At 33.6% G+C, this 11,819-nt stretch overlaps 1 protein-coding gene across 2 annotated transcripts in view; it reads right to left on the bottom strand.

Moving 5' to 3' along the window:
• LOC106464302 (eukaryotic translation initiation factor 4 gamma 3-like) overlaps positions 1-444 on the bottom strand; it is a 92,861-nt gene extending 92,417 nt beyond the window's left edge. For both annotated transcript variants that reach the window (XR_002611715.1, XM_013924429.2), the window contains exon 1: positions 124-444. Coding sequence is in view for 1 of the 2 variants with exons in the window: in XM_013924429.2 (XP_013779883.1) it covers positions 124-194 (71 nt within the window). In the remaining variant the exon portion in view is untranslated. The remainder of the gene's footprint in view (positions 1-123) is intronic.
• Between the last annotated feature and the right edge of the window lie 11,375 nt (positions 445-11,819).

Genomic DNA, 11,819 nt, shown 5'->3' with positions numbered 1-11,819 from the left:
TCAACACTAATAGTAACAACCATTACCATTTCTTGTTTATACATTAGTTTACAATACATACTTTCTCCGAATTCATTTATATTTTTCAACTTATATCTACTTCAAAAAACAGCGAAAAGATACTTGTGAGTTCCTCTTTGCTGATGTTGAATATTGGGAGCTACAAGTTGATATTTTCCTTTCTGTAAGCTCATTGCAAAGTTCTCCAAAAAGACTGCATGAACGGTATCCTACGAAATTGCACCACTTGCAACATAGGGAATTAACGTGTTTGAAAATATAAAATATAGTTCCAATGTACTTGAATATCTGGAAAAAATTATACTTATAAGTAATATAATTTATATATTTCACAAAATTTCAAGATGACTGCAGATTTATATACCTCGTATACTACGTTCTACAGTGTCACAACGCAAGTACTTCAACTTGCATTCTCGCAACAATATCATTCAATAATTCCGTATCTCGTTTTAAACATCAAGAAAACGTGATTTCATTTTTTTTATCAAGAATTTTTTATGTATATAAAATTATAGAATACATTTGGATTTGACCAAATATTTAATTTCTTTTAGTACAAGGTTACAACTTTACCTCAAAGTCTTTTTGATTACATAAAACTTTTTTATCAATGTTTGGTAAAATTGTTCTTTTATTCAACAGTATGTTTTCTGGCAGTTTATTATTATATAAATTTGCAAAAGAAATATTGTAAATTGAGTTACGAGTGTTGAATATTTCACTGCCAGAAAAATATTATTTTATGCTGTCGTTATATATATATATATTATATGAAATGTTTCATATACTTGTAACAATCGTGAAGCTTTATGTTTACTCTTTTTTTTTTACTGTTTTCCTTACATTGAATTTTATGAATGACCCGGATTGCATTATTTTTCTAATAATTACCAATATAACAAGTTGGCAAACAACGATTTATAAACAAAATGAAGTGGTTTGCTTTGAGAGAAACATGCTACATATATCGTCAGAACATTGGTCTGTCTTCTTCAAGTATAGTCTATAACTTTACTTTTACTTGGTAGTGAAACTAAGCAACACAGGGTTTTTACACATAAGTACAAAGACACAAGGAAATGATGTCATCAGGTGACAGGATTATAGATAAAGGTCAAGGCTGGTCAAGTGTATGAGCGGTGAATAAACTTAGCCAAATATGGCTGATGTTGCTAGGACCATTATCACAGTTTAGTGAAAGATCGCTTACTTTGATGATTTCTATAGTTTCTAAACTATATCTTTCCTTTTTAATTTTGGGTTGGTGTAGGAGAAAAATTTCATCATAAAGTATTTTATGATCTGACTCAAATAGATGACATGTTAAAGCAGATATATGAAACTCACCTCTACGCACGTGACCTTGATGTTTTTTGCGTCTTATTTCCAAGGAAAATTACGTTTGTCCTATATATTTCTTTCCACATTCGCATGGATACTATATATGCCTTGCTTTTGTTCCTTTAGTAGGAGTTCTTTTGGGTTAGATAGTAAAGTGTTTATCTTTTGTGAAGGTTTGAATGCAGTTTTCACGTCAATGCTCAAGTTATGAAATTGGCTGGTAATTTCATTAGCAGTTTCTGGCACAAAAGATGATGAAACACATTTGCTATGCTTTATGTTGTTGATAGGGGAAAACTATTTTTTACGGTTTTGATGTTTCATAAAAACTCTGTCTGTGGTGTTGGGGTTGAAATCTCTAGATAATGTTTCATTATTTAAGTAGTTCAGTTCAGCTTTTAAGTTCTTTGTGGGTGCAAAGTTGTTTAGCACGATTTACGTAGGTGAAATAGGGTGGTATTTTCTGTGACAGATAGGAATTAGTTTTTATATGTGGCGGCATGAGGTTTCCTGTATATATTAGTGGTCATTTTATTCTTTTATCTTTTTTGTCTTAACATCTCGAAAAAGGAAAACACCTCATAGATTAAAATTCATGCGTGAAAATTATGATATTAGGTCTCAAGGTGTTTAAGAATTCAATGAAAGTAAGTAGAATATCCTTCCCATGTCGCCATATACTAAAAAATATAGTCAACTTATCTTAACAGGATTTCAGATTTCTCTTGTAGAAGAGACACGTAGAGGTCACTAAATAGAGGCAAAAGGGAAAATTGCAACTCCATTATTTTGTTTATAAAAGTGGTATTCCTTGGTAAAGTAAGTGTTGTTTATGCAGTATTCTGTTAAGTTGATAAGGTGGTTTGTTACAGGATTGTCTTGTTCTAGTTTCTCTCTTAAATAGTGTAAGGCCTGTTCGACAGGGATTATTGAGGTAATACTTATCTGTACAGATTTTGATGTAGATAGAAATTATCTTCTGAAATTAATATTAAAATGTTTTCTTTAGTCAGTATACTTTCATTTGCAACAAGTACTTGGTGGATAGAATCGAAATAAAGAATACAGACTAATAAACTTTAATATAATTACAGGTAATTCAGAGACAAGTGGAATAAAATTAACAAGTTTCGGTTTAGTTTTTGAAAACCTGTTTTTGACGTTATAGGCCTTCAGACTTACCGCTGAGCCACTGGTTGACTATGCAGGTTGCGATAGGGATCAGAATTGATTTATGTTTGAGATTGACTTATGTGGATTTAATTGTGACTTTCAGGGGGCTCAGAAAGACACAGTACATACACTACAGTTACAGAGCTCACTTTCACGAGTATAAATTGGAATAGCTTTGGGAAAGGCTACGCTGTTACATAAAAACAACAACAAAAACAGCAGGTCAGATACCATGAGAGTAAGACCGGGTAACATTATAGTGAAGCTTGAGTTAGGGAAGGGCGAGATTGAGAATGATCTGTTTACAAGCGTGAAAAGCAGTAAAAATACTTAAGGACATATAGACAGGTTCAGTTAGTATTCTTTTACTAAACTCTAATATATTTGAACTTATGGCTGCTTGTCGTAACAAACGAGATGAACAAGAAGTTTGCATATTGTGTGTGTGTGTGGAGGGGGAGGGCTCTCATTAACTACACTGTTAAAGTTATTTGTAGTGAAAAGCACAGAAAGGACAAGAATTTACTCTAGAGGAGATTATAGAGCATGTTGATAATTTAATTGTTTGTACCAAGGAAAATTCGTTTTGTTTTAGTGCATGTTAGAGCAAATGATGTTGGAATAAATCAGAAGAGCTGCTTTAAAATAGAAATAGCCAGTCCATTTTGTGGTTTTAGGGATATAAATAGACATTTGACCATTTTGAGAATGTTTCATTGAGCTAGTTGTAGGAATGAATTATTTTACAGGATCAAATGATTACTTGCAAAGTTACCAGGATATACTCAGACCAACAGGTGAGCTAGTTAAACCTGTCAGATAGTTTCCAGGGTAAGGGTGAGTCATATACTAGATTCGGGAATCAGTTAAGCAAATCAGGTAGTAGGATGTTTGGAAAGCTCTAAATATATAGATATAGTTAAACTAAAGTTTCATGGTGGTGAGGAAGATTGGGAAATTTGAAATAAACAAGTTGAAAGGATAAGTAGGGCAACAACGAGTTTGGAAATAGGAGATTTAAAGCATAAGAAGTTGTATGTTAGTTTTAAAAATAAGTCTGTTATATTTAAAAACAAACGTAGCAGATTCAGTGTTAGGAGCATCAGGAACGAAATGAATGAGCTCAGACCTTTAGTTGAAATGAAAGACTATGGTATAATGAGAATTATTAGAACTTGATTAGATTTGGAGAACACTGATAAAAGGAATTATTTTGAAAATTAGATTTGATTTTTTGCTACATGTTGAGATAAAAAGAAATGGAATTTTAGTTTATAATTTTCGGAAAGCCAATGTTGAGGACATGAGACAAATTTATCATTAGTGAATTATAACAATGTGTTAGAAGGAGATTTTTACCATCAGCATATTCCCAAAAAAAAACAAAGAAGAAGAAAAGCATAATAGAGAAGATCAAATCTAATTAGATTACTAACAATCTAAAGGAGAAAACCAGAGGTACATGCCTTTAAGTTTAAGAAGTTTAAATTGGTAGATAGGTTGGAAAACTTACAAATGATACGTTGAAGTAACAAAACATGTAGAGTATATTTGAGACTATAGCTCAGTCTTAAATAAAATAATTTTTATTTTGTAAACCAAAAAATAAAAGGCTGTTGTTTTTAATTGCACTCATTTTTGATTTTATTCAAGTATCCAAGAATAATTTTTATAGTGATTTTAAGTCAAAATAGATATTTATTGTCTTTATATATATATACATCATTAGTAAGGTCTCACTTGAAATATTTTGTTCAGTTTCGGCCTTTTTATCTAAGAAAGGCTATTGACTCACTAGAAAGAATTCAGAAGGCTACTGAGATAATTCTGGTGATAAAAAAGTTATATTTTATGGATATGTTAAGATCTTTTAACTTGCTTTTTCTTGAAAAAAAAAGAATAAGGGGCGAACTTATTGAATTTTATAATATTTTTGGGGGGATCGTTAGGATAAAAGACTGATTTTTGAAAGGTTGTTTAGGCAGATTATTCATAATGAATCTAAGATTCAAATGGACAGCAACTGCTTGTTGTAGAAACCTACAAATGTAGAGAACGACGTTTCGAAAGTCTTCCGCCTTTCGTCTTCAGATCTTACATTTGTAGGTTTCTACAACAGGTAGTTGCTGTCCATTTGAAACTTAGATTCATTCAGATTTTGATTTCTTTGTGCTATCTTCTGAGATGTAGTGCTAAATTTTATAGATTTCACCATCAAAGTAAATATCTCATTTTCAAAACATATGTAGTGCTAAATGTTATAGATTTCACCATCAAGGTAAATATCTCATCTTCAAAACCTGTGTAGTGCTAAATTTGATAGACATCACCATCAGGGTAAATATCTCATATTCAAAACCTAACTTCCATTTTGGTGAGTCCATTATAAATAAAGAAAATATACGAATCACTAATCATTTGAGACTACTTACATTAGTAATAAATTGGAAATGTATATTTTACCGAGAGAAAACATGAAAATTAACTGCTTTAAATTAAGCAGCAAAGAAAAACAACTGGGTAACATGTGCAAAATACTTTTAGTCTCCTTCAACTTCAGTTTTAGCAAGAATAGTATTAACCACTTTGACTCTTATAATGCTTTACACACTTCCTATCCTGCCAATGATAAAAAAACATAAAAAAGACCTTCGTTGTAGATACATATATAGATAGATATATAAAAGTCAGTTATCTTTTGGTAACGCTCTCTTTGTCTGTGTCGCTTAGCAACAAAAGTATGACCTGATATTGTTGTCTTAAGTATATATATAATACTTCGAACGTTCACGAGGGCTGGCTTGAATTCTACTTGTTTAGGTTATTTTGCATTTTAGTTTATGCGTATCCTTAGTTTGACATTTCTTGACGAATTTTAAAAACTCCTGAGTCTGAAGTTAGTGACTTCAGGGCCTTTCTGGGCTACACATTAAACTACACCATTATTTCATCAAGTTATGAAATTTATCAGACCTGCTTACCTACTTTGCCCAATCGAGAAACCAAGTTATTATGGTGGAAATGTACAATGGAAAGCATATCAGGCACATTATAAAATAATTTCTGAAGTGAATGGAAGTAGCGGTGAACACTACGCTATTCATCTTGTTGCACATTTGAAAGTACCAGCTTTAACAACAATAATTTTTAAACAACCTTTTTACACAGGTTCATAACAACCACCAAGAATTAGCGGCCTCCTTATAAAACAGATTTAGAATGTAATTTTGGAAGGAAGTTTCTAAAGTAAAGTTTAGGAGCAGGGAAAAGTGGAAGGATGGGACCTTAACCAAACTAACTGAAGATGAGGATAGCCTTACCCAATTATTTTACGCAGATGCTCTATGTGGAATTCACAGATTCCCTAGCGAATGAGGATATCATAATTATGCTAAAGCAAAGTAGATGTACAAATTTAAAAGAATCTGTCCAGTTGGCGATGTAATTTGAATAAACTAATGCTGCAGTTAAACAATTAACAGCGTCATATAAAAACTATGAGATTATCAAATCGAATGAGGTAAAAACGTCGACCCTTCCTTACAGAGATCTAGAAGAACTCAAAGGATTTATTAGAAAACTTTTCATACAGAATGGAAGAAGTAATCTATAGAACAGAACGTGTTTCAATTGTAACTTAAAATACATACTGCCAGGGTCTGCAGACAAAAGCCTTTAACTGGAGAACTGTTTACTCAGAATTGAAAAAATAAACCACAGGATGAAAGATGTTCCAACTGGAACTTAAAAAATAGGCAAATGTGTTTCGGAAATCTAAAACTCCTCGAAGATGACAGGAAAAGAAAACTACTATAAGTTTGAAAAGCAGGAAGAGACTGTGAAGAATCAACGGATTATGATGAACCAAACAGACAGTACTAAACTAAGAGGGCAAAGTTTAGTTGAAATGTGTCATCTGCCCCAATTGAGATAAGTAGTGTATTGTGTAAAAAGATCAGTTTACGAATCAAAATAGTCATGGTTTTGAAGACTTTAAAAATATTGATTGACATTGGTTCTACAGCTACTATTGTTCAACGTAATCTGGTAATAAAAAAGGCACATTGCCCCCAGAGATGAAGAGAGAAGATGGGGTGATACAAATAGCAAGTTACCATAACATTCTAACAAGAGACAAGTTAGAAGTAACTCTCACAATGAGAACCTTCTGTACCCAACATGATTTGTGGGTAATTGACATAGAAAAAGAGTGGGTATTGGGAATATACTTCATGTGGAAGCACAGACGTGATGTTAAATTAGCTTTAGGCAATTTCTCAGTCTATGACCAGGAAATCCCTGTTGCACTACACGACAATTACAACAACAGACGTTGAGCTTCCAGTGACAACAAAGATAGAAGTGCGAGATAATGAAACTTTAATTTACCTTTTATTTGTTGTGTAACAGAATTATTAGGGCTTTACAATCTAGAGAGGGGGGAGTGTTGTAGGATATGTTTTACTTAAGTTGTATATATTGTTCTTTAGAGAGGTTTGACGTTACGTGTTGAATTTGTTTGGGTAGGCTATTCTGTCACGTGTAGGGGGTTGCACAATTGAGAAGAACCAGTTGGGGCCCCTAAATGAATAAACTATCTTTATTGACTCACATACGCCTTCTTTCGATCTCTCTGTCTCTCCCTCTCTCTACATACATATAATTTATAATATGTTTGAGTTGGTGAGGATAACGCCCCGTGAAGGACAGTTTATTTGGCGAGACTAAGCCTCCATAAGTCTTATACGCGCCGCCCCTGCATGGTGTGGGTCTTTTACAAGTGGATGATTGATATTGGGTGAATTAGTAAGTTACATTGATATCGTATCTTACTGAGTTTGTCTTTTGATGAAGATATAAAGATATGCGAGAATCAGTAATAAATATATAAAACACTTTTGGTGTTCTTTTTTGTGCTCTTCTTTTCACACAATAATTCAAAATATCCCTCCAAACAATTGAAATTTTCAGAAGTACATTTTGGTCTACACTGGTGTTTGATTGTTTTGTTTATGTAGCTTTAGTCGTTAATTTTAGTCTCCCGGTCGGACAGTTATAATTTTTTTCAGATTTATAATGCTGAAATCCTGGGTTCGATTCTCTGCACTGGACACAGCAGATAGCCCAATGTGGTTTTGCTCTAAAACAAACAACGCTCGTTAATTTTATCACTTTTTTGTTGTTATAATTATGTATATCAACATAATAAATACATAAATACGACAATAAATTTTGTTTGTTTGTTTTAAGTTAAGCACAAAGCTACACAATTGGTTATCTGTGCTCTGCCCACCAAGAGTATCGAAACCCGGTTTCTAGCGTTGTAAGTCCGCAGACATACTGTGCCACTGGGGGGCGCGACAATAAATAAATAAATAAATTGTCGTTCACCGTATGCGAACTAACATCAAGAAGTCGTAGTTGTAGTTCTTAAATTGACTAATGAGTTATTTATATAATTATTTTAAGGGTATTATTTAGATAAGATATATTAGTGGTTCATCCAGTATAATGCATAGATATTATTGTCGTTGTTAAAAAACTCACAATTTTTAAAAAAACAACGATTATTTTATACACAATTCTATAAAAATGAGATTGTTTCCAATCTCCAAATTACTAAAATAATAACTTACTGTACAAGGTTAAAAAATGGTAAAAAATCCGATGAAACTGGAAAACAATCTCATACACTCTACATGTTTCGACGTAAACTACTGCGTCATCCTCAGGAGTGTAATGTTTTGCAAAAATTTCACTTATTTATACAATTATCAAATCACCAAATTATTTAATATTTGCTTTCCACAAGAAATGCACAACATTTTTATCTTGCTCTTGAAGGAGCTCAAGTCAGCCCACACGACATCAGCATCCACTCTATTAAAGAAACTAAATCTTCTGTTAACATCACCATATCTCAAAATTCACATGACTGGACCGTTTGGAATGAAGGTCATATATTAATGAGAGAAACCGCTTGATCATTGAATCGGTGCTCCATTTGTTCAACCATAGTCTCAATAATATTTGAACGTTTTTTGAAGGTTTGACTTTCTGGTTTATTTTCAAGAATCAGCCGCACACTAGAAGCCTTCGTTTTGAGATCTACAACAGCTATATCAATAGAGTTTTCTTTACTTAAATGGACACACTAAGTCCCTATATCCGTGTTGTTGTTTTTTGCAGAAGTTTGCTGATATTAGATGCTGCACATAAAGCCTCATCCAAAAACGTTAGGGTATCAAGAAAACTATATTTCTCCATTTCCAATAAGATACCTCCTGCTAACGATGGTAAATCTGCACCATCTTTGTGTAGGTGTTCACAAGCCATCACAATCGAGCAGTAACAAGTTAAGACGAAATGAGCAGATTTGCAATTATTGGGCCAGCGTATTTCGACTGATTCTGGAATTTTTAGTTCAGGTTCTTCTAATGACCTCTGAACCTCGTGAAACACGTGTCGATGCTTTGATGACTTGTAGAATAGTGAATAGATTTTATTTCTAGCGCTTGTTAAGGCTAAAGATAAAATATTTTGTTTTGGTTTGTTTGTTTTGAATTTCGCGCAAAGCTACATGAGGGCTATCTGCGCTAGCCGTCCCTAATTTAGCAGTGACAGACTCGAGGGAAGGCAGCCAGTCATCACCACCCACCGCCAGCTCTTGAACTAGTCATTTACCAACGAATAGTGGGATTGATCGTCACATTATAACGCCCACACGATGAGGATGTTTGGTGGGACGGGGATTCGAACCCACGACCCTCAGATTGCGAGTCGAGTTCCCAAACCACCTGGCCATGCCGGGCCGAAAAGATAAAAGATGGATCCTTTTTTGTACATAAGGAATTTCTTTTCGTGTTTTCATCAGAAAGTCGCTTAAACACAGCACTTATTTTTTCTGAAAAATTGGCGCCACCATCGAAAACACAAGAAAATATTTTCTTGTAATTTAGGTTCCTTTTCATCAGCTTTCTGTCAAGTAAACTCATAATTGTTTCGAAACAATCAGTGCTTGCTAAATCAGTAATGCTCAAAAATGTTTCTTTTACTTCACTGCAGTCATAAAACGAATCAAAATTGACAACTGGCTCACACTGTTGACATCTGACGATTCGTCAGCCATAATAGAGTAATATTTGTTATTCAATTGCGAGGCGTCGCAATCATCTAGAACTTTGGCAATGCAGGTCAACAGATCGCAAGCTGTAGTTGTGCTTACATATATCGCTCTGATTTTCCACCCATTGCTTAAGAGAGTCATCTTGTAGCATAAGAAGGTGATAAATCAAATATTCATACTTCGTAGTATGTGGGATTTTTTCTTTTGCTGAGAAGTAGATGCTTCTCACAAACGCAACCATTGCTTCCCTGTTGCGACTACATTCCTGAGTCGACTGTTCAACAAGTAAAGTATGAACCGATCTATTAAGACCCTTTTCACGAATCTTATGCATTGCTTGAGCATGAGATGCTTGTCGAGCTTCCCAGTATTCCCACTTGCTTTTAGAAAGTTAGCAAACAGAGTTGTTATGTTTTTCAAAAAGTCTAGACAGAATTTACAAAACGCCTATCCAAGGGATGTATGAAATAACAGCCATTCATAATTCATATTTCTCTTCCAATTTCTTCTGGTAATTAACCGAAGTATATGAAGAGAGTGTGGAAGTTACAGCAGCAGGGTTGAGGAATCAACATCACTAGTTCCAAGACTCGGCTGGTTCACTTCAGTTTGAGCCAGAGACTTAGCAACAGCACCACTACTCACCACCTGTAGTCTAGGTTTCTGTGTAACTAACTGTAGAATTGATTTAATCACAACGTTAAATAACGCAAAAATAGTTTCCATACAAGCTTATAAAGCATAAATCGCTTTTTTAGAAACATCCACTCGTTTAATAGTGGCTACACACTTCGAGAAATTTGAAGAATGTTTGCTAGTAAGTCTATGTTTAGTTTATACAATGTAACTTTAGTTCTGGGTTCTTTGATAAAAGCCCCTTCTTAACATAGCAAAACGTCATGGAACAACATGGGACCTACTGGTCCATCTTCTCGAAATACACATTAGCTAGCAGTCAAGATCAAACACGCCTTTCTTCGAGAAGACACCAGAATTTTGCCTTATTCCGTTTGTATAATTGTTGGATCTAGGTGTTCGATGAAATAATTATAAATCCTGACTCATTCGTCACGACTTTCATTCGGTGGTTAAAGTTCTCTGTAAAAAAAGAAAGAATAACATCTGTAAAAAAGATAAAAATAATTAAATTATTACAGGGGAAATTTTTTGCACAGAGGGAAATTCCCCCTGTACACCTTTGAATTCAACACTAATAGGAGTAACAACGGATATGAGTATCCTCCTCATTTTGATGTTTCTGCCACCCTTTATTCAGGCACACATGTCAAAATTTGTACTTTAAGCTTTTCAGTATTTTAATTTAATTATATAGCTTTCAATATGCAGCTGATAAAGTTTCTTTTTTGTTTCCTTAAAAGCATTCACGCGCAATAATAAAAAATTGTTTATTCCGTACTTACATTAAGGTATAGCGATTGGATACTAATCGATGTCATTATTAGCAGCAGCTTGTAAAATCAATTAAGCATGAGTACTGATTATACTTTTTTATTAATTACTAGATACTTATAGTTTTATCTTATGTTATGATTGCTAATCTGTTTCCGTCTTCAGGGAAGTCCCTAGAAGGATTATTTCTGTGTTGGTAGTGGGTGGGATTCGATTCTGAGTTTTCTCGATAAAATGTCTCGTGGGGTATCCACTTGACTGGGATATTTCTAATTAACTACCTGAATGTTTTCAATAGAGCTGTACATGTTTTGTTGACATAGATATGCTGAGTGTGTTAACAGTTAAGTAGACGTAAAGATTAGTTTTATTTTTCTCGATCTCCAGCATGAAGCACTAACCATTCGGCTACGTCCTAATCAAATACATAGAATAATATGCAATTGTAGTTTCTTTGCTCTGATTTTAACTATTTTTTAAAGAATTTGCATCGAGGTTACGATTAATTAGTTAAATTCAAAAGTGTCTTAATTAGTCAACTGATTCTGATTGAAACGATATTTCAAGAAGACAGTTGGATTTAGATAAATATTTTGGCATAGTATTTTTAAATATATCATTACAGTATTGATCGTAAAATTTACACTCAATCATTCTTGACCTTGTAATTTGTATATAAGTGGATGGTGATGTTGCGTCAGCGAGTCACGTGACTACTATGACGCAACGTTTCTAGAACTATCAT

The sequence above is a fragment of the Limulus polyphemus genome, unplaced genomic scaffold (assembly GCF_000517525.1).
Source record: "Limulus polyphemus unplaced genomic scaffold, Limulus_polyphemus-2.1.2 Scaffold1615, whole genome shotgun sequence".
Classification (NCBI taxonomy): domain Eukaryota; kingdom Metazoa; phylum Arthropoda; class Merostomata; order Xiphosura; family Limulidae; genus Limulus; species Limulus polyphemus.
Note: the sequence above shows the minus strand (reverse complement) of the source record. Positions and strands in the feature narration are given on the sequence as shown.